The sequence below is a fragment of the Callospermophilus lateralis genome, chromosome 5 (assembly GCF_048772815.1).
Source record: "Callospermophilus lateralis isolate mCalLat2 chromosome 5, mCalLat2.hap1, whole genome shotgun sequence".
NCBI classification, from domain to species: domain Eukaryota; kingdom Metazoa; phylum Chordata; class Mammalia; order Rodentia; family Sciuridae; genus Callospermophilus; species Callospermophilus lateralis.
The window spans coordinates 25,415,684-25,442,375 of NC_135309.1; the positions used below are offsets into that span (position 1 = coordinate 25,415,684).

The following is a 26,692-nucleotide window of genomic DNA, read 5'->3' on the forward strand; positions in this document are numbered from 1 at the left end:
AGACCCCATCTGGAATGATCTCATTCTGGAAACTTCACAACCCCAAAGCCTCCTGTTGAAAGTAAGCATCTGATTAGTTGGGTCTTGGCCATCAGCTGTTTGGAATGGTTCAAAAAAATTTTTTTGACACTTTTGTGCCAACATTAGGGAATGGAAAAGGCTGAAAAAAGGCAAAAGGAGAGTAGCCACATTTTAACAATGGGTGTAAGTCAAAAAACCACGAACTCTCTTCCTCTGGGCTCTGTGACTAATGTCACTGAAGGTCTCTAGACCCTTTCTTTACCTGTGAAATGAGGACATGGGCCAAATAATTTCTCAGGACCTTTCTTCCTCTGAGGTTCTAAAGATTCAGGTGCAGCCTAGGCCAGCAGTGCTTGTCCTCCCAAAGTCACCAATTTCAAAAGTCAAGAGGTGTCACCAATCTCAGTGCATTCAGATGGTTATCCAAAGGATGGTACAACCAAAAGGGGACTTAGACAGTGATGTGCTGGCAAACAAACTGGGGCCAGGGTACAGGGTAGGGAGCCCTGACTTGTAATGTTTGCTAATTTCTGTGATGCAATTGCCCTCACTGTGATGATTTCTAAATACCAATGTGACATGACTAAACTCAGAGATGGGAAGACATGTGCCGAATTGTGTGGGGATCCGGCAAACAACCAGTGAAGAATTCAAAAAAAGCATTCTCTTCTCCTGTGTTGAGAGGATTTCATGAAAAAGGAGAGATGTGAATAAGGAAAAATACTGTGCAGGGTCTCTTTCCACCACAACCAACAGAAACAATTCAAACTAGCTTAAAAAAGGGGAAAATTATGAGAATGTGGTTTTCAGCACAAGGAACTGAATAAAGGACTTTAACAACCCAGTCATAGCACTCTCTCCATTTCTTGTGTATTTGCATATCACTGTCACTATCTCCTGCCATATGCAGGCTCTCCCCAAGTGGTGGGAAAATAAGACTAGTGGCAGCTCCCAACTATCCCTCTGCAGTTAACAGTTGAGAAGAAAAGCAGTGCCCTTTCATGGAGATCACATGGAGACTGGATCACTTGGGTCTCATGCCCACCATTTACACCCTTAACTGAGCACAAAAAGAAAGGGCACCTCATCCACATGCCCGTGCCCCTGTAGCTAGAGGGGGTGCAAAGTACTGGGATGGACCATTCTTTTCCCCAGGGACTAGTTTGCTGGGCAGATACAAGCCATGAATGTCTAGTAGATCATGACTGAAGCTTCGGGGAGGCAGAAAAGCAGATACTAATCAGAGGGAACCCCATGTGAGGAGGGGCAGAAACACACATGAGGAAGAGATACTTGGCATCAGCAAGAAGGCTATCTGGACCAGAGGAGGGCTACCCATTGGGCAGCAGTCCTTAGTGGAGGGCAAGTTGAACCCTCTGGAAACATTGACAACTGACATTTTTAGTTGTCATATTGGGGTTGGGATCCTAGCTAAAAGTAGGTAGTTCTAGTGAGAACTGGCCTGAGATGCTGCTAAAATTCCTCCAGTGCACAGAACAGGCCACATCAACAAAGGCTACAGATTTTAGGTTTTATCCTCTGTTACACAGGAGCATGACAAAGACGTTTAGAAATGCTAAGGCTGCTTTTCCATGCCCTGCTCCTGCCTGGCCCCTCTCCCCACTCCTTTGCTACCTTTGCATAGTGAGAGCATTTTTACTTTTTGGGATTCAGCTTAAATGTTACCTACTGAAGAGATCCTCCCAGAATTCTCACGCAAATAAGTTATCTCAGAGACACCATACCATCATCTTCCCATGCTTCCCTCTGCTTTTCCTTCCTCTTACCACAGTTTTGAATTGCACATTTATTCAAGTGCTAGTTTAACATCTGTCTTCTCACAAGCTCTATGGAAGCAGAGGCCTTGTTTATTTTTTCACCACTATGGCCCCAACATCAAGCAGAATGTTTGTGCATTGTAGTCATTTGATATTTAGTCAATTAATTAATTTGAAGGTTGATGTTAGGGTTGAAGTGGGGCAGAGGGTAGGTGAACAGAAAGAGGACAAAAAGGAGCCTCTGGATTATGTCCCTGGTTGTTCAGATACACAATCATGTCCCCTCCCTGGTTTTCATGGCACATCTAGTTGATAACATATCAGTTTGGGTTCAGGCGAATGTGCAGGAATGCTTTCACCTATTTTAAGAAGACATGGATTTAATATAAATAATCAAGCAGGGCATGATGGCACACACCTATAATCCCAATGGCTTAGGAGGGTGAGACAGGAGGATTATGAATTAAAAACCAGCCTCAGTAATTTATCAAGGCCCTAAGCAACTCAGTGAGACCCTGTGTCTAAATAAAATATAAAAAACAAAAAATATATATATAAGGGCTGGGGATGTGGCTCAGTTGTTAAAGCACTCCTGGGTTCAATCCCTGGTACCAAAAAAAAAAAAAGAATCAAGTGAGTTTAGAATCACTGCAGAGCATGTTCTGGGCTAGACCTCCAGGAACAATCCCCCAAACCCACAGTACTGACATCCTCACCGTTACATAGGCCACATTCAGGAAGGAAGCCACTGATCCAGTCTCCAACTACAGGAGCATACTACCTTAGGTGTAACCTGGGTCCAGAGCCACACCGCACTTTCCAAGGCAGCACTACAAAAGAGATTCCTCCCAGCTAGCTCTCTCCTCCCTCACCACACAGGTTTGTTTTGTTTTCCTTAAGGCTTAATTTTCATGTCAGATCTTGTACAGGAGCACAGGCCTTCCCAAAAGTACAATATAATGTAGCAAAGAATTGAGGAAACGGTTTGTGAGGGGGTTTTTTGTTTTGCTTTGTTTTTCGCTTTTCAATTTCTACAGTATAGGAAGGCACACAGAGAGATGTTTGTCCCATTGTGGAACAAGCCAAGTGGCCACACCTGACACAACTGCCCCTGGCTGGATTGTAAACTGTAGATATGACATGAATTGAAATGCATCAAATGAAGGGGGGAATTCTCATTTATCCTAACATTTTATGTTTTTCCAATGGACTTAGCACATTTGCCTCTTGTATTCTCAATTAGAAGTTCATCTCCTTGTCCTCAAACTTTTTTATTTTTCATTTGTTCTTTTTAGATCATGACAGCATAGTGTGTTCTGACATATTATACAGACATGTAGTATAACATTCTAATTAAGATCCCATTCTTGTGGTTGAACATGATGAACATGGGAAGATTATGTCTGATTCATTCTACTGTTATTTTGATTCCCAGCCTCTCCAAAAATCTTAATAGATTAAAAATATTTGAAGACTGAATTAAAGATGGAAATAACCTATGGAGAAGAAGTTCTGAGCCACACTTTACCTTGAGGCAACTCAGCCCCTGGAACTGACATTTAACAAGATTTCCATTGCCTGCTACCGGAAGCCATGATCACTGGAAGGATCCAGAGGACAAGGCCCCAAGGACTCTGCTGGGCTCAAGAGAACTAGATTCCAGGTCTCCTCAGAGAGTTAGAAGGACATCTGTGCCCATTCTCTCAGTCAGGAAATACATTTCCTAATCTTTTCTTAACCAATAAAAGCATGCCAATAATTTCAACTTCTGTCCCAGTGGAGTGCTGTAACACACACAGTCCCACTCCACCCACAAGAGGGGCTTTCCTGAGTGTTTTAGATTCTACATGGCCTCCAGGCATTCCAAGCAGGGCTTCCTCACCTTTTCCCTTCCTGACACATTCCTGCTACCTCAGATACCCAGCCCAGGATACCCAGCAGGTACACTGGATGGAGCATCCTTTCCAGTCACCTATGTAGGGACACCCTAAACTCTACTTCACAGGCTCACATCTCCTGGCACCCAGACCACAGTCAATCATCCCTGAGGGCTCACCTAACATTGTTTTCCCAGGCCTCTCCCTGACCACCCAGGTTCACACTCAGAGTTTTTCTTTCTATGAGCTCATTTCACTTGCAACTACTTGCATCATCCCCAAAAGACCCTAAGTTCCATGAAGGCAGGTACCAAGCCTTTCTATGCCCAGAACCTAGATTGGAACTGTAATATAATTGATGCTTATTAAATATTTGTTGAATGAACATTGAACCTACTAACCTGTACTCTCAAATAACATTTATGTAATATTAGTGATAATTCTGTACATAGTGTGTTGGTATACCAAATACCTTTATGGATGAGGATCCCCACTTTGGAGAAAGACAGTGCAGGTGATAAAATTATTATTCTCCCTACTTTTCAGAAAGTGAAACACCATCTATGAGATTAACTGACTTGTCTAAGACAATGGAACCAGCACTGGAATTTAAAGGCATATCTACATTAAAATTCTGACTGTAAACTTTGTATCACATATCAGCTGTTAAGCAGATGCTCCAGCAGACCAGTGAAATACTGGTAGCCCTTGGAAGAAAACAGGAAAGAAAGCAAAAAACAGGTCTCTGATGGTTTCTCTTTTCCTCCAGTGTATGCTTGCTACCTAAATAGGATTACTCTACTGTCCTGGTAACTGAGACCCTCCAGTAGGGATGACCATTCCCCAAGACTTGAGCTGAGCCACAGAGTTAATGAGGTCAGGGAAGCATCACTGGGAAGGAAAGAGAAGAGAGCTGGGACATAGGAGCTCCTATCCACACTATTATGTGTATGCACATTCACATCTGGGCAAAATCCACACCAAGGCATGCATACTTATCAATACAGGGAAAGAGCCACTGCACATTCACTGATGCCACAAGCATACCAACGTGTTTTCACACACACTCATTCACATCTAAACATGCACCCAACACAAAACCAGACCAGGTACACCCAGCATGAGGTACACTGCAGTCACACACCCCAGCTGCAGCCTTCAACCTGTGCGAGCAGATGTGTACACACGGTCCTTAGGCACACAAGCTGCTAAACACATGTGCATACCGATGTGTACACAGGGTCCTATGCATACACACTACTAAACACATACATATGCTTCATAATCACTCTAAAGTGCATGCATTTTCAATACACAGGGAAACGTCCTCTTGCTATAAGCGGTCACGCTCCCACACACTCTCAGATACACAAGGAGATAAATATCAGCACGCATCCGGCAGATGTCTATTGGGACACACGCACCTACGCTGTACTCAGACCTTTGCAAACTCACGGAAATCAATCACCCTCGTGTACTAACCCCTCAAATACAGTGGTAAGTTCTACGTACAGAGAGATGCAGCGACGCACCCAAGGTGTCACCAACAATGTAAGTTTTACCCAAACCCTTGTGGAAAAAGAGAGCGCCCGACTGCGCGCCAGCCCACGTGACCGGGAGGAAGGCGCTCCCGCCCATGACGGGATGGGAAAACTATGCTCGGGCCCGCGTGGGCGCTGCTACCGCCGCGGGAGGCGGGACGCCCAGCGCCACCGAGAGCTTCCTCCGTCGGACGCCCCTGGACGTGGCCGGGGGCAGAGAGGGTGAGTGTCCTGCACCGCGCGGGGTATGAGCGGAAAGTGCCTGCGGGCGGGCGCGTGGGGACGAGAAGACGCGTGCGTTGCGGTCCTGCGAGGGGGAGAGGGCGGCGAGGGCACCCGCTTTTGAGCTAGGCAGCTCCTCATTTCTGGTTCTCAGCCTTGAACTTATGAATTAAAACATTTCTTAAGTACTTAGTTTGTGCCAACCTCTGTGCCGGTTGGTTTAGCTGTTATGATAATAAGTAACAGCTTTGCCATTTACTAAGTGCTACTTTGTGCCAAGCCCTATCAGCCCTTTACTGGGGCGCTTTCATTTCCATGGTAACAAGTTATCCCCATCTACAAAAGAGTTGGGTGCAGAGACATTAATGCTTTGAACCCCTTTAAGTCTGAGTCCAATTCCTGAGCTAACAACTATGACCAATTAACGTTTATTGAGTGCATCATCTCATTTTATGCTATATAACACTTTTTTGATTAAATACTTTATACAGATGGGCAAACCAACTTCAAAAGGTAATAAAGAGCAGCCAGAGGTTTGTACCCAGCTCTTTACAACTCTCCCCTTTTTCCCCTCCATCCCCAAACTACTTGTCTCCAAGCTTGTCTTAATCTATTTTCTTCCTAATCCTCCATCCCCATTGCCACTGTCCCAATCCAGGACCTTATCTCTCAGCTTGAACTATGGCAATGGCCCCTAGTGGATTTCCAGCCCAGTCTCTTCTCTAACACCTAAGTCCTTCTTCCAAACTCAGTGATCCTCTTCCGATCCTGTAGGGGAGAGGGGGTTTCCCCAGGCCTCAGGCAGCTAGGTAAGTGCTGTCACTGACTATACCAAGCGCCTCCTGGGCTCTTTGGCCATACAGCTGTTCTTAGAACCCTTCAAAGTTTCCTTCCTTAGACTGGCCATCTCCCAGAGACTCTGTGTTTCTGCCAAACCAAACCAGCAGCAATAGTAATGATAATATCCTATATAGATCAAGTTAAGGCTGATGTCCAGTTAGCATTGTTTTAAAAAATCTCTCACATCCCTATTTCTGCCCGCCTTTCTGCCTGGATTATTCTGTTACCTGGTGATCATATCCATTACTCTGCTTTTGACTACCCACTCCTCAGACACTCCGCCCCTTTCAGAACATCACCACTGCCCTCCTCCTAATACCTCACTGCTCCACAGTCAAAGGTCTGCCTTCTTCCCCTCTCCTAGCAGGGACATCACCCCTACCTGTCTCCCAATCCTTAATCCTCAGGCCTACCTCATGTTTTAAAAATTATAAAAGTGATGATGCTCCTCATGCGAAATTCAGACAGTTCATAAAGGTGGAATGTGAAAAGTAAAAGCCCTCATAGTCCTTCCCAATTCTGAGCAGTAACCCCTTTAACAAAGTTCAGCGTGTTTTCAGAAATCCCCTAAATATGTACGAAGCATCCTTTACATCCAGTGCTGCAGCTTGCTCTTCTCACTTTGTTCTAACAGAGGTTTCACAGTGTGCGGTTGTGTGGGTGGATGGAGAGTCCCTTTTCACAAGTCTGGAGCTATCTGAAGCTACTCTGTCTCCATAGAACATCCAGCTAGTTCTTCAGGAACCCCCTTTTCTCTCTGCCAATCCCTCCATTCTTCCCTCCCTTCTTTCATCCTGACGCCACCCATGGGACATTCTTTCCCACAGTTTCCCACCAATGCTTCCCACTGCCAATATTCATTGTGGGTAACAGGCAACTTCTGTACTCCTTCCTCCAGGTCAGAGGGCTGCCAGCTACACTTTGCCTCCGTGAAATAAACTCCTGCATAAATCTGATATCTGTTAAGTAAGCCCTACTCTAGGTTTACTTCTTAAAGAAATTCTGTGCTGAGTATTATTTCAAGCTAATGATCCTCCCTGGATTTGTTTGCTTCTATAGATGGTTTACTTCTCTAACACATGTTCACCTGCACACACACACATCACAGCCCTGTCAGTAACTCCCCTGTTAGCAGAGGAGCCAGTGGGGCGGGACATGAGCTCTGGGCCCTGACACAGTGGGCCTGGCTGGGTTCTAGGTATGTTTGACTTGGGGAAAATGGTTTTTAGTTTTTCTGAGCTGTTTTCTTCTCTGCTAAGTGGAGATGACAACGTCAGCCCCTTAAAACTATGGGGAGAATTAAAGGAGTTATGAACATCAAAGTTTCAAACTAAGGACACACATATCTAGAGAATCACCGCTCTTTTCCTCTAGATCAGGGGTTACTATACAGTTTGTTTAAATAAGCTATAATAATAAAAAGAAAAGATAAGTGGCAGCTACCCAGAATCTCTGCATTATAGATGCATAGTTGCTGGAGACCAGTCCTTGGACCCACACCAGGCCCAGTATCTTCATCAGCTTGGGCTGCTATACCGGGAAACCACAGACTAAGGCAGAGGCCAGTGTAGGGTGGGCTGAAACAATAGACATTTCTCTCATGTCTGGAAGCTGGAAGTCCATGATCAAGGTGTTAAGCAGATCTGAGGCCTCTCTCCTTGGCTTGCAGATGGCCATAGTTTCTCTACTATGTTTTCATATTGATTGTCCCTCTGTGTGTGTCCACACCTGAATATTTTTAAAAATATTTTTTTAGTTGTCAATGGACCTTTATTTTTATGTGGTGCTGAGAATCGAACCCATGCCTCACGCATGCTAGGGAGGCACTCCACCACTGAGTCACAACCCCAGGTCCTAATATCTTATAATAAGGACACAAGTCATATGGAATCAGGACCCACCTTTATAATTCATTTGACCTTAGTTGACCTTTTAAAGGTCTCATCTCCAAATACAGTCCTGTTCTGAGATTCTGCTGGTGAGGACGTCAACATGTGAATTTTGAGGAATCACAGTTCAGCCCTCCACATCTTGTCTCAAGGGACAGCCAAGTGGTGACCTGCCAGAGTGCAGGCTCAATGCTGCCAGCTGCTCCAAGATCCCAGGAAAAGCTGGAAATTTTCATTTTAATAATAAAAAAAAAAAAACTCTCAAGTTTTAAACTGCAACAATTTCAAATTAAAACAAACAAACGCACAGTGTGGTCTGTGGCCAGATGATCGCCTCTGCCTAGGTGTAATTTCCTCAGTGGCAGGATCATGTTCTGTCACCTTTGGGTTAGTTTTGTTTTGTTTTTCAGTGCTGGAGATGCAACCCAGGCTCTGCCCTGGAACACACTAGGCTCTACCCTGAGCTACATTCCCAGCCCAGATTTTTAACCCCACTCAGCCAGTTCTTACATATTGCAGTATTAACAAAAAATTGATGATTGAATGGCTACATTCTTTTTTTTGGGGGGGGGGGTACTGGGGATTGAACCCAGGAGTGCTTCATTCCTTACCTACATCTCCAGCCCTTTTTATTTTTTTTTTATTATTATTTTTTATAATTTCAAGACAGGGTCTTGCTAAATGGCTGAGGCTGGCTTCAAACCTGCAATCCTCCTGCCTCGGGTTTCCAGGTTGCTGGGAATGCACCACAGTGACTGGCTAAATCTGAATTTTTACAACCTTGCTTAAAGTAGGTCACACCTGTAGAATCCTGCATCTCTGCATTCATGCTATGCTAGAAAAATAGCATCTTGCCTGCTGTTTACACAAAAGCTCACAACTGCTCAACTCAACACAACTCAGTTACTACCACATTACAGGTGAGGAGACAGCAAACCCAGGTCTGCTTGTTCGTCCACAGGTGTGTAGCAGCCTTCTCTGACAGAACATCTATCTATTTGTTCTTAAAAATGATTATTTTTTTTTTCAGAAGCACACTATCACTGAGTGCTTGCTGTGGGCTGGTTACTGCATGGTCTTGTTTAATGTTCATAATTACTCTACAAGGGGCAAGCAATCAAATCACTTAGAGGAGATAGTTCTGAAGACTTCAAACAATTCCAAACTGGAGTAATTCAAAACTCACCTGCAGAAGGGTGGGAGGAATATCTACTTAAGCACTTGCTGAATAATGCTATCATCACCAGGTGGCACACGCCTGTAATCCCAGCATCTCAGGAGGCTGAGGCAGGAGGATTATGAGTTCAAAGCCAGCCTCAGCAATAGTTCAATCATGTAGCTAGAGAATAAACACAACTTGTAATTTACAGTCCACACTATATGGATTGTAAAACCAATAAAACTCAGTATAGCCCAGAATAACCGCAGAGTTATGTCAGATTTCACACATAAAGTGAAACAGTAAATATTTTTACATAATTTCAAATAAGATGATATCATTCTTCCCATTTTACAGATAAGGAAACTGAGTCTCAGAGAGGTCAAATAACTTGCCTATGGTCAAACATTTCTAGAAAATGACTCTTCACCACCAGCCTAGCTCTGTGATCTCTGAGGCTAGCCCTGCATCAGATCCTTCAGGTTATCCTGACTGCCATGGGGGCTTGACCCCAAGTGAGCAGGCAAGCCCTCACAACAGCCCAGAGATATCGAGGAGACAGCCTTTCCTTCCCTACCCCTCAAAGTTCAGAATTTGTTCTTCTCCCTCAGTTCCTGGGTCTTCCACTGTGATCCTTTTGGTACCATTCTGAGGGTTCATCTAGCCCCCACATTTTCTTGCCCTGCCTCCTGCTTGGTCCTGGATGCTTTAGTAGAACCTGTTACAAAGAAAGAGGAGGAGCAAGGCAGATTTTCTGTCCTGGTCGCTGAGTGCACAAGCAGACCAGGCTGGATGCTAAGTAACCACAGCGTCATAGGCTCACAGTGTGCCCTAATGGAGCAGCACCCACCGTTTCTCCTTCAGATCCCCAGGGTCTGCACCAAGAGCAATAACGACAAGCAATGACCAGGGCCAAACAGACACACGGCATGCAACATTGGCTTGGCCCAGTCTCTTGATGAGATAAGCCCTGCTCCATTGATTCGCTTATCTTTGTATCATGGAGCATGAAAACGCCAGATGGCTCAGAGGTACAGGGCCAACGTGACACCCCCATCCTCGCTCAGAACAGCAGCAGCAGGGCAGGAGTGAAGGTCAAGCCCCCCTAGGGCTCTCTTTCAGTAGCAACTGGCAGAAGCACAACTCAAATGAACTCAAGTGAAAATAGGAATTTATTGGAATATACAGAAGCCCCTACCCAAAGCGCCACAGAACTCATGGTGGGAGACCAGGATTGTTTTCTATTATTGTCAACAACAGTTGTTGACAATTATGATTTTAGACAAGGTTTTAAAATTTTGTATCATGTTTTACTTTTGATGTTGAACCACTGTCTTGTTTGATAGTGGTAAAATAATAGTAACTAATGATTTTATACTTCTGACCACAAAGCCAGACCTTATTATAGGAATATGAAATCCTCATAACAACCTTCAAAGGTAGGTACAATTATTATGCCTATCCCCCTATTTTAGAGAGTAGGAGAATGAGGGAAAGAAGATATGTAACATTTTAAAGGTCTTCATCCATTTTGTTACTGTAACAAAACATCTGAGGCTAGGAAATTTATAAAGAATACAGGTTTATTTAGCTCCAAATTTGGGGAGGGGGGCCTGGGAAGTCCAAGAACATATACCAGCCTCTGCTGAGGGCCTTCCTGTTATATTATCATATAGGGAGGCCATCACATGACAAGACAGAATAAACATGCTAGTTTGGGTCATTCATCTTCTTAAAAAGTCACTGATGCCATCATGGGGCCCCATCCTCATGACCTCCTCTAATCCTAATTACATCCTAAGGGCCTCACCTCCAAATATTACTTACATGTGAATTTGAGGCTTAAGTTTTCAACACATGAACTTTGGGGGAACACATTCAAACCATGGGAAGGTCCTACAGCTAGTTTGTGGAGCTGGATCTCCAACAGCTCCTCTAGAGCTAATCCAGTAGCCACAGTGTGGCTGGGAGCACTGGGCATGTGGCCCATTTGAACTGAGAGATGTGCAAGAGTAAAAAGTAGCACTGGGCTTCCCAGACTTGGTCTGATTAAAGGATGTAAAGGAGGCATTAGTCATTTTTATAATGATTACACATTAAGATGATGAAGTTTGGAATATACTGAGGAAATAACATTGAAATTAATTTCACCTGCTTTTTCATTTGTAATGTGGCAGTGAGACCATTTAAAATGACACATGTGGCCTGCTTCATTTTCCTGTCAGTGTTGCTTGAACACATTCCCTTCCGCCTTGTGCCACCCCATGGGAGCTGGCCCTCAGGAGATCTGGGTGTAGGTGTCCAGCACCCCCAGGCCTCATCCCTCCCCCTCACACCCTGCATACCATTCTTCTCCCTCGCTACCACACTCCTCTCCACGTGGCACACAGCAGCTGTGGGCAGGTCCCCAGCCCAGCGGCTCTGGCTCCAGCCACCCAGAGTCTGGCTCTTACCCTGTTGTTCAAGGGAGGCAGCTGAGGCCCAGACCTGAAATGGGTCCCAGAGGGTGGACTCCACTGTGCCACGTTATGCACCACGTTTGTCGATTTGGAAGGACTTGGGGTGTATGTATCAAAGATGCGGTCAGTTTCCATCCCAAGACTGACTTCCTGTGTGCTCTCAGGAATGCTCTCTGAGACAAATCTGCAAGATCCCGGCTTCTGAGACCTCTTGTTAGATCATAATTTGTCCTTGGACTTCTTTTTCTTGGCTGAGCCAGAAATGGTGGGGAGAAAGAGAGAGAGAAGATCAAATGTATTATTCTGGAGCCTCCAGTCAAGTGAGTCCCATGACTTTTAATCCTCTGTATTTATACTCCGGTTAACAGGGTGTTTCCCCAGTCTTGAGATTCCAGGAAAGGGGACATTTTGAGGGCACTGTATGTGAAGCTGCAGCCAACCCCTCTCTTCTGGTACTTGATCTTCTTAGCTTTCCAGAGAAACTGGAGAGGGCTGCTTCCAATTTGCTTCCTGGAATTCAGGAAGGGCAGGGGTGTTTTCCATTATAGAATTCTCACTCCCATCAAAGTGTATTTTCAGCAAGTTTCATCTGCAAGGAAGCTTCATCCTATTCCAGCCACCCACCTCATCCTTCCAGACAGAGTTATCCTGCTGGGTCAGATTCAGGTGTCCCCTCCACCCAGGATGAAGCAGTCCCATGATACCCTCCAGGGGAGGTCAGGACTGCGACTCCTTAGTTCTGCTGCAGTTGGTGGCAATTCCAGTCTTAAATCAGGCTCAAATTTTGTTTGAGGATTTGTTTTCACATTTCTTATCAGAATAGTCCCGAAGCCAGGCAAACAGGGAAGTGTTATTATCCCCATGGAGGTCCAGATAAGATGAAATGTCTTTTTTCACAGTCTTGTGACCTCTCAGTTACCAAACTAGGCCTGGCAGTCAGGGTCCTCTGAATCCAAGACCAGTCATCTCACCGGTAGCCACATGTAGCTTTGGCATCCAGATCCTTTGATCCTGTTTATATTTCATTAATTATAAGAGCCACCATTGAATTGAGGATGTTGAGGAACTGGCTGAGCGTGCCCTGTATGTGGCATTGTGCTAGGCTCTGGGGGTACGAGACATCAAGGGATAGGGCTCCCACTTCCCTGGGAAGAGACAGACAGTTAAGGAACAAGCAAATACATCATCACAAATTGGGCCAAGTGCTCTGAACGGAAGAACAGCGTGGTCTGAGAGCAGGGCCAGGTGCGCAGGACACTTTAGACCATGCCGCCAGTCAGACCTCTCTGAGAACTTGAAGGGCGAACCAGGCAGCTCCAAGGCCTCCTGCAGAAGAGGTTAGGATTGGGAGCATTTTAGGCAGATTGTTGTTGAACTGCTGAGCATTCAGTGTCAGACACAGGCTAGAAGCTTTGAGTGCATTACCTCCTTCCTCCCTCCAAGTCCAGGGGGTCTTAAGTGCGCCATTACTTCCACTGGACAGCGGAGGAAACCAAGTGGTTGTGTTTCCCACGGCTCTTAACCACCGAGTTAAAAGCTGCTGTAAACGTAAACAACAATTGAGCAGGATTTATAATCTCCAAGGGGAGACTATTCGGCATCCAGGCCTAGCAGCCTCACTCGAGGCCCAGACAGGGGCTCCTGGAGTTTGTACTGACAGACCACATTCCAGAAGAATCAGTGAGAGCCCAGTGTCTCCACTTCTGCCCCTTCCCTCATTACTGTCTGGGCAAAAGGCCCCAAGGAATGAGCCAGGGGGCTGTGTCCTGTGAGTGTGGGACAGAGGAGGGAGAAGACTGTGTCCCACAGTGGACTTCAGGCTACAACACCCTGGCTTCTCCAAAATATGTGTACTTAGGAATCATCAGCTACTCTACCAAGGGTTGAGAAGCCAGGGACTGGGCAAATTAAAACCAGACATTTTAGCACCTCCTGATTCCATGTCTGGGATTTCAACAACAAATCTTTTCCCTCCTTCAATAGGAAGACTACAGCTGAGGCTCCCCTGTCCATCTCACACCTTTCCACACCCAGAAAGCACAATTTAGATAGTTTTTTGTTGTTTGTTTGTTTGTTTTTGTTTTTTTAAGATAAGGAAGGGCTGGGCTGGGGACGTAGCTCATTGGTAGAATGATTGCCTGGCACGTGCAAGGCCCTGGGTTTGATTCCCAGCATCACAAAAAAAAAAAAAAAAAAAAGTAATTAAATACATAAACCATTAAAAGGATAAGGAAGGACTAATGCTTGCTTTTCATCAACTGAGCAACTATTTATGGAGCTGTCTGTGGGGTCTTATGTAAGCCCAGCCCCAGGGACAGAGAAAGACCCAGATGTGTAGCTAGGAGGGATCAGATCTAGGCTGGTTGGAAAAACCGAGGGAAGAATCTTTGAATTTGAAGGTATTTGAAGGCCTATGGGATTTAGGCCACTGCCTCAATTTCTCTTTGCTCTGGACTTTCTTGATGGCAGAGTCTGAATCTCAAACATTTTTCGGTTAAGCAAATATTTCTTAGATATTCATTGTGTACAAAGAAGTTTGAAGCCAGGTACCCAGCTGGGGGCCCCATTCTGGCGCGGGGGGGGTACATTTTTACCATAAGACACACAGGAGAAGTAACCAAATAAAAGTAAATACCAGCAAGTTGTTGTAAGGGCCAGGAAAGAAAAGAAGAGCTGGGATCCAAAGGAAAGTGACCCAAGAGTGGCATCAGGAGAGCCTGGAGGGAGGGACATTTAAACTGAAATAGAAGGAATAAATAGCCAGCAAGTCAGAGGGTGGAGCAGCCAGGGTACCCCAGAGGAGACCATGAGGGAATGGAGCTTGACCTGAAGGAGCCTGGGGCAGCTGGCAGGGAGCAGAGCTGGAGAGGGAGCAGCTGAGGCTAAGCAGAGCAGGGACCAGGTCATTTAGGGCCTTGACAGGGTCCCTGTGTCTGCAGTTTGCAGCTAGCAGTTGCTGCAGGGTCCAAGCAAGGGATGGATGGACCGAGGGGGCTGCTGGTGGGCTCTGCGCAGTGATCCAAATGACCAGGAGGCTCCTGTCCTTAGAAGGAGGGCGTCTCAAAGGACAGGAGGTTTTCCTCAAGCATCGATTTACTAAAGTATTCCGAGAACAAAACAGCATTGCTTTTACATCTTCAAAGTCATGCAGTGTGCGTGCGTGGAAAATTATAAAATAAAACACAACATATCAAAGAAATGTCTCTACTGCCATGTGTGGCTTTGGCACTTGCTCCAAGGTCTTTTCTATAATTTGGGATATTTGGGAGGAAAAAAATCTAAGAAATGCTGACATAATGGAAAGCATTTGGGTCCTAGAGGCAGCCAAGTCCAAGTTCAAATATAACTTCTGCCGCCAACAAGTTGTGTAAACATGAGCAGATTAGTTTCTCCGAGTCTCAGTTTCCTCTTCTGTAAAACTGGGGGGAAAAGTAGTGAGGGGAGGGAGCAGGTGGAGTGGGGTGAACAATCTTCAGAGCCACTCGGCTCCGGGTTCAGGTGTGCCCACTGCTCCCCGATGTGACCTTTAGGAAGTCATTTCATTTCTCAGAGCCTGTTTCTCCACTTGAAAAATGGGGCATTGGGCTGGGGTTGTAGCTCAGTGGTGGAGTGCTTACCTAGCATGTGGTAGGCACTGGGTTCGAGTCTCAGCACCACATATAAATACATAAAAAAAATAAATGTCCTTTGAAAAATGGGGCATTAAGTCTACGGCCTTCGTGGAGTCTGTTGTACACTTTGAATAAAGCAGTGCAGGTAAGCAATACTTGGGTATCATAGGTGTATCATGAAGTCAGTCTGTATCTGCCTCAGTTTCCCCACCAGTAACAAGGGATGGGATATGATGGTCCATAGGGGTTCTCTCCAAGTTCGTGATTCTCCATCTATGTAAAAGACTCCAATGTCTGAAAGAGTTAACCTGTCTAGATTCCTCAGGTTCTGGCTCCTCCCTAAAAATCCTGCCCCTGGGCTTTCTCTCTGCCAGGGTGTAGAGTGTGGGGGCAGGGTGGGGCACAGGCTGGGAGCATAGCTATTTGGAGTCTTGTTTTTCTTGGAGGTACCCTGGAGGCAGAGACTCTCCTCTCCCTCCCTCCAGGTTTGGAACCAAATCTAGTCTCCCGCCTTTATTTCCAAAACAGTTCCTGGCTTCGATGCTGGGACTCCAGGGCTGCAGGAACCTCCGCTCCAGCTCTGAGAAAACTCCTCCTGTTCCAGAAACCCCTCCTCTACCCAGGCACTGGGGCCTGTCCAGTGGCTGTCACTGAGAGGCATTTCCTTTTTGTCCAAAGAGGTCAGTGCAAAGCAGACCTGCACTGGAGAGAGCTAACCCACCTCCCTGTCGTGGGGCCTGTGTGGCTGGGCATGGAGGTCAGAAGAGAGAGGGGACCCTGAACTGTGACAGATGGTTCCCCTCTCTCCTTCCCGGCTCTCTCATCTAGCTGTCTCTTTCCTGCCCATTCAGCTGTTTGCAGGATTCTCATCTGCCTTGAAGATCTCTCCCACCTGCTTCCTTCCTCACTCCAGCCACCGGGCCAGGCCAGCTCCTACTGCAGAATGTCTTGTCCCCTTCCTCTACCAGGGGAAGGCCAAAGGTGGTCAGTCCCCTCCCCAGAGAGCAAGCTGCAGGCGTGCTGCCTCGTATCCTCCCACCAAGCAGCCAGCTGGCTGGCTTCCTCAGACTCAGGTCCTGTCCCCCTCTTCACTCACAATGACATGGATCACATTTTCTTTTAATATTTTTTTAGTTGTCAGTGTACCTTTATTTTATTTACATATGGGGCCGAGGCTCAAACCCACTGTCTCACACATGCTAGGCAATCGCTCTACCCCAACCCGACATGGGTCACATTTTAAAACTCTTCATCAACAAGTGTGTCAAGAGACATGGAATGGGTTCTCAAATTGTTCCTTTGTGAATTCTGTCCCAAGACACATACCTCAATTTGGCATGAAGCATCTTACGTGCGTGGTGCCCAGATGGGTCATTCGATTTCAATGCCCTCCCACATTCACCCACTAAGTCCTTCTTTTACCACCTCTCCAGAGAACTAGACACCCAAAACTAATGTGTCCCTTTGTCTCATTCTTTACACAGTGCCAAAGGCCTTCCTTGCCCCCCGTAGGGGCCCTGTCCCTGGCTCCATGCCCCTGTCCAAGGTAGCTGGGGTCCCCATGCACCTGTCTGGGGTGGCCTACCCAAAATTCTTTAAGAATGGGTACACACTGTGTGTGATGTGACCTTTCCATCTAAGATACACTTCTGTACCTTCTGCTCAGCAGCAGGTCACAACACAAAAGGAGGTTCTGTGGCAGGCTGGGCAGCTCCTGGTGGGCGGCCACCTCAACAGGGGTAAGCATCCCCTCCTTGCAGGATTCCCACAAACACCGAGGTCTTCCCTCACAAGTCACCTTCACAGGGAGACCCTCCCTGACCCCCAGAGTCCCTTCCCTGCTTCCATGGGCTTAACTTACAGATACTTCATTGATGTAGGACTGTGCGGTGTTTTTCCTTCTGTGACCGGCTTACTTCACTTAGCATAATGTCCTCTAGGCTCATCTATATTATTGAAAATGGCAAGATTTTCAGGCTGATATTCCACTCTATATATTTATCAGATTTTCCTCATTCACCATCTGTTAGTGGATAAGGGACACCTGCATTGTTTCCCCATCTTGGCTATCGTGAATACACTGCAGTGAACAGAGAATGTGGGTGTCTCTCCAAGACCGTGATTTTGGTTCTTTTGGATATGCACCCAGAATCAGGAATGCTGGCTCATATGATAGTTCTATTTTTACATTTCTGAGGAACCTCAGTAGTGTTTTCTATAGCTAACGTGCCATCTGACATTCCCAACTTTCTTCCTTTTTCTTAATATGATGGTGAAATCCCACTTTTCTGCTGTGTAAAGTGCCTAATTCTCAGATTTTTCTGTTTTTACTTCTCCTCTCTTTTAAATGAAACATTTCAGTATTAAATTAAATTTGGTCTAAAGCTGCCTCCATACTTTGAATCCCTAGGGAGCAAACTGTCACCTAACTTAATATGTAAACACTGCAACACAAAAGTGTCAAATAACTGAGTCTCAGCCAATCACATGCTGCCAACTGGTCAGACTATAGCCATATGAGGCCAATGGCTCATCTCCCCATGCCCAGACTGGGAAAGCTCCAAGCCGTTTCTGCTCCTCACTTCCTTTGATCTGTCTATAAATATTGCCTGCCCACATTGCTGGGTGAAGTTCTTGGTTCTGAGTGCTGCCCTATTTATGAAATGTTATTTGCTCTAATAAAGAACAAAACAAAACACAAACTCCCCATTCAAGGTTTCAATCCCTTCCCCCCCCCCGCCCCTTTACATACTAAATATTCTATTTGTTTTTATTTGCTGCCTTTCTTCCCATTAAAATGTAAACTCCAGGGGGGACTTTTGACTTCAGGCTTCATGGCTGTATTCTCAAAGAATAGTGCCTGGCATTGATGGGCACTAAATAAAGACCTTTTGAATAAATGGTTGGGAATGGAGGAAGGAATGGGTCTGTACTGCTACAAAGGACCATGCTAGTTGAAAAATAGGGACATTAGAAAAGGGATATTAAGACTTTTAAGACACACTCTGTCAACTTGAGACATCCCCCCCTACCCCCTTCCCTTCAATTCAGGATTGAAGAAGTTGGAAAGAAAATGCCTTCGTTGCCATATGTGATTATATTGAAAGCAGTACCTGTCACTGGCTAAGTCCTCTACCTGGTCAGTGGCTCCTCTATGGCGCTTATTTAGAGAAGCCCTCTGAGGTCCAGAAAGGAAGGGGCTTCCCCAAAGTCACACCACTGGTGAGCATCAGGACTGGAAGTGACGTGGACCCCCAAGTGCAGGGCAGGGCATGGGAGAGGTCTTCCCAGCTCTCCCTGGGAATTATGAGTGGGTGGTAAGGGCAGCTGGTCATTATGATTGACAGCCTCACTGGGACCCCATAAAATCAGGCAGGGTGGCTCCCTCAGAAAGGGACACCAGGCAGACAGGGATCATATTGGATACCCTCTACAGCCCTTTCAGCACCCAGCCTGGCATTCTGTCTCTTCATCTATTTCCAGGATTAAAGGTGCTGGAGGGGGGCAGGAGGAAAGGTGAGGTCAGCTTGTTTAGTTCCCAACACTAAGGCCAAATCAGGGTCAGAAGCAAAGGGAGGTTGAGCAACGTCCCTGCTCTACGACCAGCCCCATGGCGGCATAAGCCCCCTAAGGACTCTGATTAAGTAGCCAAAGGCTGTGTGGGAACCCTGAAACCAGCAATGCTTCATACCCAGGAAGAGAAGAGTGACTGGAGACTGAACGACTCAGCATCAAGACCATCCAGTCTAGTGGTTCTCATAGTGGTATCCAGGGACCCCTATCAGCAGCATCACTTATAAACTTGCTAGGAATGAAAATTATCCATCCCCACTCCAGAACTATTGATTCTGAAACTCTGGGGGTGGGACCCAACCACCTGTGTTTGAAAAGGCCCCTCCAGGTAAATCTGATGCACATGGAAGTTTGGGAATCATTGCTTTTTCTAGACTAGTGCCCTTACTGTTCAGGTGGGGAAACTGAGGCTCAGAGATAGAAAAGGGTGAGCCTAAGGTCACAAAGTAAGTTATCTTTGGAGCTCATCCCCGTGGCAGGATACCCAAAATGCTTGCTCTCTCTACTGATTTCTTTCTAGGAAGACAGGCAGAGGATTGCAAAGCAACAGGGACAATTTGTTGAAAGGTCTCAGCCAAGTCCTTTATTTCTGTTCTGGGCCTCAGTTTCTGTATCGGCCCACTGAGCATGAGGAGTAGAGAATCTGTGAATGCATAACATCTTGATTTCCAGTGGGCTGTGCCATTGCTGCCCCTAGCCGTAAGGACACAGTCTAGCATGGACCAGAAAGGCACAAGTTCTGGATCTGGATGGACTAGGTCAAACTCCAGCCCTGCCATCTGCTAACTGCATGACCTACAGCCATCTGTCCACTTTGAGTCTCCATTTCTCCACCTGTGTATGTACTGTGAAGAAAGAGTCTCTTGGTATATGTCTGAGGTGCAGGAGGCATTTGGGAAAGGAACTGTCACCGTGGCCTGCCAGTCTGGCTCTGGTGGTGATTCACCTTCCCCAGTCATGGGGTCTTTGCTTCTCCACACCTGCAACATCCCCATGGAAGCAGCCTAGTTGCAAATCATCACCTACAATTCAAAGTATTTCCGCCCTTGTAATTGTCAATTCAGGTCACATACTTGAATGAAACTATAGATCATTCCCCTCTTCCACAGCTCCTCACAGCCGTCAGTCCTGGGCAATAAATTCTTTCTGCATTTCAACCAGCTGGGTGGGTGAGTGTCAGTATGAGCATCTTGCCCCCAGGACCCCTCCAAAGCATCTTCTGGTACATGACAGCCCATCCAAATATGTCCTCAAGACATAGCGACAAACCCATGCTAGTATAATTATGTCAGAATGAACCTGATTTTATTTATAACTATAAGGCATTAATTTTAAAAAAAGATATGATGACATTGTCCAGCTATTTGTATGTGATTCAGGATGGAGCAAGGGACAGAAATGCATCTGAGTATGCCCCGCTGCCTCCTCCTCCTCTGATGGCTTTCTGACTGATCAGTAGGTCAGCTCCATGGCCACACTCACCTGCACGGCTTTCTTGCCTCCCACAGGTGACCACCATGATCCCCTGGGTGCTCTTGGCTTGTGCCCTCCCCTGTGCAGCCGACCCACTACTTGCTGCCTTCGCACGCAGGGACTTCCAGAAGGGCTCCCCTCAACTCGTCTGCAGCCTGCCTGGCCCCCAGGGCCCACCTGGCCCCCCAGGAGCCCCAGGGCCTTCAGGAATGGTGGGAAGAATGGGTTTTCCTGGCAAAGATGGTCAGGACGGCCAGGATGGGGACCGGGGGGACAGCGGAGAGGAAGGTAAGAAGCCCAATACCTGCCCCTACTGTCCCATCCACGGTTGACAGCATTGACACAGAGGGAGCTAAGGTAGCTGTTTGTGATGTGAATTGCTTTCTCTGTAAACCAAATCACTGTCTCTTTATAAACAGAGCAGTGCGTCCTGAAAGGAACAGAGGGTAGCAAATCCTATGTTCTTGCCTCAGAAGCTGCACTTTAAATTACTAAGTGAGTTTGAGCAAGTTCCCTGAAATATTATGCAAAACTCTATTGGTTGCAAGAAACAGAAACCCAAAGTATAGCCCCAATGGATTGTACTCTACAGGAAGACCAAGAGTTGAGTTTCAGCAACAGCTAGATCCAGGAACTTCAAAACTCTTGTCAGGGCATGGCTTCTCTCTGTGGGTTGGTTTCATTGTCCCACAGGCTAAAGTTCTAGAATGGCAACTGGTGGGCTCAAGTCTACATGTTCATGGCTTTATCCATACAGCACCTCAGAGTGACTGATCCTCCCTGGCCACCTGTGTGTCCTGGACCAATCCCTTTGATCATAGAGGTGAGGTACCACCATTTGTCAGGTCATGTACCAGCCCTGGGTGTTTGTGAGTGGGTGGTGAGGGCCACTGGTCACTGTGATTGACAGCCTCGCTAAGACCCCATAAGATAGTGAAGGGTGGATTCCTTAAGGCAGGGCTGCCAGGCAGATTGGATGCTTTCTACAGACCTTTCCAGCCTTGGCTTTCCTTACAGCTCTGAACCTTAACCCCAGCACTTTTTAGTGTCAGAATCCCCAAGTGTACATTGTAAGCAGTAGGGAAATTATAATAACTTATGTGTGGGGGGGTGCTGGGAATTAAACCCAGGGTCTTGCATGTGTTAACCACGTGTTCTACCATCAAGCTACACACTCAACCCTATATAATTTTTGTTGGCATGGCATTTTAACATAGACAAAGGACTTTTGAATAGATTTGTCCTCTGACTGTCAAAGCCATCCTATAAAGGAGATATTCTTATTATCCCATGTTACACATTAGGAAACTGAGAACCAAAGTAATGAAGAATACTGTGTCATTGCTGCAGGAACTTGAACTTTGGAAACAACTCTAGACACCGGTTTTGGCAAATGCCTTATCCTCTGTCCAAACCTTGGTTTCCTCATCTCTAAAACAGGGATAACAGCAGCACCTTCCTCACCAGGTTGGGGTGAAGATGAAGTAGAATAACACACAAATCCCTAGTCTCCAAGTAGGCACATGGTCAATGCTAGTCCCCCTTAATTAACTTGCTGAGCTCCCATAAGCTGGGAGCAGCCTTCAGATCCAGGCCTTTCCTACCACACCAAACTGACTCCTCAGTGGCTTGGACTTGAGGAGTGACCCCCTCAGGTCTGGACATGCACTCCAAGCAGGGCCAATTAAAGCTTTCCCAGAGATTTGCCTATGGATCCTGCAGGAGAAAGTTTCTGATGTGGACACTTTCCCCTTGATCAGAGAGGCTATCTTTTCTCCCATGCTTTGGGTCTCCACAGTGGAAGACAGGCGTAGAGAGTCTCAACACGTAATCCAGATAAAACTGGGTCGCCTTGGGCCAGTTCAGGATAATATCCAATCACGCTCCCACCACACACACAAATTTGTTTCCAGAAAGTTCTTCCAAAGTAAAGTTAACGTTCCTGGAGTCTCACAAAAAGGTAGTCAAGAAGGAAGCGCATCTCAGAGCCCATGGTGGAACTCCCGGGTAAGCTTCCCTATTTAGGTGCCTCCTGGGGAGAAGCTCCAAGCCAAAACAAACCTCTGCTCCCCCTGTTTTCTCAGCCCCTTCTCCCACCTTCTCTTTGTTTTCATTGTTTCAGGGAAGAGTTTTGTGACCTTCATTAGGTTGTTTTTTTCCCCATTCTCCCTCCTCTCCCGCTTTCTCTTCCTCCTCTTCCTCATTTCTCCCAGGGGCAGTAGCTCTACCAAGGAGCCACACCTCCACCCCCATTCTTTTTTCTTTTTCTTTTTCTTCTTGTACAAATAAAAACACACACACCTTCCCTTTGTCATATAGTCAAGCAACACAAAGGGCGCAGGTCCTCCTTCATCTCGACCCTTTTCATCCTCCCACATCCTCTGCGGGGAACCCCTGTTGGTTGGCTACCCGTGCATCCTTCCAGCATTTTTCTAGGTATTTACCTATGTGTATAATAATGCCAGGTATTGCTAAGCACTTAACATAAGGAACATGTTCCAGAAAATTCGATTTTCAGTGAGAAAATGCCATCTGGAAATCTATTTCCCAAATATTTAAAATATGAAAATTTAAACACATTTCTTGATAATTCTCTAAAAAGGTGAAATGCCTATGTACGTATATGTAAATACCCTGTCAGGAGGTAAAATGCCTAACAGTATTTTCCTTCGTCACCCAAACCCTGTGGCTGTAATAAAGAATAGTGCTGTGTCCAGTGATGTAAGGATGGTTGTGGGCACCAACAGTCTTCAAAAGCAGGACCCTTAGTTAACATTCGACCTGCACTTCAAAACACCTAGCTTCAATTCTGTTATTTTGCCAAATGTACAATTGTATTCATATACAAATCTTTTTCTATATTTATTATGTTTAAAATGTTGTGTTATATTGGGAATCCTAAATGTAATTGTTTTTTATGTCATCATTGGTCTGAAATGTTGCACTGAAAGAAATGTACATTTTATGAAATAAGAGTATTTTTTAAATATTTATTTATTTGTAGGTGAACACACAGTATCTTTATTTATTTTGTGTGGATCAAACCCAGTGCCTCACACATGCTAGACAAGCACTTTACCACTGAGCTACAGCCCCAGCCCCATGAAATATGAGTATTAAGAACCGAGAAGTACTCTACAGGAGACATTGTTGGGGACATGTTCTGCAGGGTAATGCCAACCAGTACTTAGTGTGTTTACCAGCCACTGTCTTAGGCACCTTGATGGGACAAAAGTGTTTAGCTTTGTGGTTTATCTTGAAGGGAAAGGGTTCCACCATCTGCTGTTTCCTCTTAGTGTAGCTTATAGTACATGTAAATCTGCCTCCCTTTATTTTAACTCCTAGAATTAGAATTCTACAGATGGACCATAATTTTCTAATCATTTCCCTTTGGAAAGGCATTTGATTGGTTGGTTTTGTTTTTGTTTTGCTATTATAAGCAATGCTGCAATAAAACTTGGTGTATGGGGCAGATATATGGGGCTCATGTTCTTGAGCCAGGGATTACCACAGCAGCCCACGGAAGGACTGATCTGGCAGACAAACCCGGCTGTCCTTCAGAGAGCAGGAAGAGCAGAGGGTGTAAATTATCATGTGTTCTTTTTTGTCCACAATGATTCTGAAAGTTATCACCATTCCCATTTTCCAGATAAAACCCGGAAGGAAAGTGCCCCCACCATAGGCCATGAGACATGCGCCATTTCTATGTGACCCCACCTTGTTCTTTCCACTCCTCCAGGGCTCCTGCTACAAGAAGGGAAGGGAGCAAGATCCGCAGCCTGTGCCTAGGCCTATGAGGACCCCCTTCTCATAACACCAGCTGTTCTGTCTTCCAGGTCCACCTGGCCGGACAGGTAACCGGGGCAAGCAAGGGCCAAAGGGCAAAGCCGGGGCCATTGGACGGGCTGGCCCTCGTGGTCCCAAGGGGGTCAGCGGTACCCCTGGAAAGCACGGCACTCCAGGCAAGAAGGGGCCCAAGGGCAAGAAGGGCGAGCCGGGACTCCCAGGCCCCTGCAGCTGTGGCAGTGGCCGTGCCAAGTCGGCCTTCTCAGTGGCAGTGACCAAGAGCTACCCGCGGGAGCGACTGCCCATCAAATTTGACAAGATTCTGATGAACGAGGGCGGCCACTACAATGCATCCAGCGGCAAGTTCGTCTGCGGTGTGCCAGGGATCTACTACTTCACCTACGACATCACGCTGGCCAACAAGCACCTGGCCATCGGCCTGGTGCACAACGGCCAGTACCGCATCCGGACCTTCGATGCCAACACCGGCAACCACGATGTGGCCTCGGGCTCCACCATCCTGGCTCTCAAGCAGGGTGACGAGGTCTGGCTGCAGATTTTCTACTCGGAGCAGAACGGGCTGTTCTATGACCCCTACTGGACCGACAGCCTCTTCACGGGCTTTCTCATCTATGCCGACAGGGAAGACCCCAACGAGGTGTAGACAGGGACCTCCCGGCAGGGACTGAGCTTCTGGATTTCTGCCTACAGAGCAAGACCCCTCAACTGTAGGCTGGGTGCTGGGAATCTCAGGAGCTTCTAGCCTCAGGCTGACCTCCTCTGCTTTTTTTTTTTTTTTTTTTTTAATCATTAAATCTAAGCTTTTTTATCCATTTGACTAATCAGTAATTGTTTCAATGTCTGTCCTGCCACGGGCTCTGTGCTGCACTCTGAAAGTTATAGCAGAGGTTCTTGTCCTCATGGGGCTTATGTGCTAGTGGAAGATACAATTTACAAACAAACAAGCTAATGATATGATTATTATGCCAGGATGGAAATGGGCATGTCCCAAAAGTGGTAGGAATAATAGGAGACCCAGAGTAGGTTGAATTTTTTTTACGTAGTTTAGCTTTTTCAGTTTATTCATAGACAAGTCAACAACTTTTAAGTGGACAGCACAATGAGTTTTTACTGAAGTGTACACCTTGTAACCACTATATAGATTAAGAACAAACTAGCAAACTATTTCCGGCTTCCATTCCCCTCTCCTGAAGGCTAAGACCTCTCCCAGTCAGTACAGGATACTCCTAGACTTGCATTAGGGTTACAAACAAACAAACATACAAATCACAGGGGATGTCACTCAGAGGTAGAACACTTGCCTAGCATGTGTGAGGCCCTGGGTTCATAGGTTGTAAATATTCTAAGATGAACGGGCACTTAACACACCCACCCCCGTGCAGCAGGAGAGGTTAGCAACACAGCACAGGAAAGCATCAGTTGTTCGTCTCCTGAGCAGCATCACAGGAGAGTGTGTATCTTGTATCCATAGTGAGGGAGAAGATCAAAATTTGAAGTATGGTTTCTATTGAATGCAAATTGCTTTTCACCATCTTAAAGGTAAAAAATTGCAAATCAAACCATCATTAAATCAGGGACCATCTGTATCAGCACGATTCATTTAAAAAAATTTTTTTTAAGTTGTAGAGGGACATAATAACTTTCTTTTTATGTGGTGCTGAGGATCGAACCCAGGGCCTCACACAGGCCAATCAAGCATCCTACCACTGAGCTAGGACCCCAGCCCTTCCACAAGATTCATTTTTAAGCTGAGTCCTGAAGCAAGACACAGAGCAATGCAAAGGACAGGGGGGAGGGGCCCCCTGGCAAAATGAGATGCACATACAAGAGCCTTGACGCAGGGAAGAGCTTGGTGCATTGAAGGAAGTGACTGAAGGCCAGAGGATGGGGAGATGACAAAGAGGAAGGAAAGTGGGAGGCTGGAAGCTCATACAGAAGAACTCAAGGCCACTGCATCTCATGCCACAGAGCTTAGCAGTATGGGAGAGCGTGATGTCAACCCAGGGATGACCTTGAATCTGTTCAAAGCACCAGTCAAGTTACAGACTCTAGCACCTCATTAATAGTTACAAATCACACACCAGCCTGCTTCACAGTCGGTGAGATAGACCAGGCTCTCGGCACCCACCTGAGAGCCATGCTCCAGGATGGCAGAAATAAAATAAATCTCGCCTCTGGCCCAGGTGTCTCCAGTGTGCAGGCATCTGGGGGCCTAAGAAGCCACAGTGCAAATGGCTAGTGCTGAGCAGGCCCCACAGATCCACAGCCCCCCAGCAGCTTGCTCTGACCTACCCCTGCTGGGACCCTCAGAGACAGGAAATGCTGCATGGGGTGGTCCCAGAAAGAGTGGCCTCTGACATAATTAAAGCAAGTTTATTTAACAGAACTCCATTTTCACTGGGCCACAAATGATATAGATTGGGATGGGTCTGAGAAACCCAA

General features: G+C 46.3%; 1 protein-coding gene across 1 annotated transcript; it reads left to right on the forward strand.

Annotated features, from left to right (window-relative positions):
* The first annotated feature begins 5,328 nt into the window (after positions 1–5,328).
* C1qtnf2 (C1q and TNF related 2) lies at positions 5,329–24,967 on the forward strand. The gene is made up of 3 exons (XM_076855708.1): positions 5,329–5,439; positions 20,479–20,731; positions 24,280–24,967. Exons 1-3 carry the CDS (start codon positions 5,332–5,334, stop codon positions 24,891–24,893), a joined length of 975 nt encoding a protein of 324 aa, XP_076711823.1. The 5' UTR covers positions 5,329–5,331; the 3' UTR covers positions 24,894–24,967.
* Positions 24,968–26,692: the final 1,725 nt, after the last annotated feature.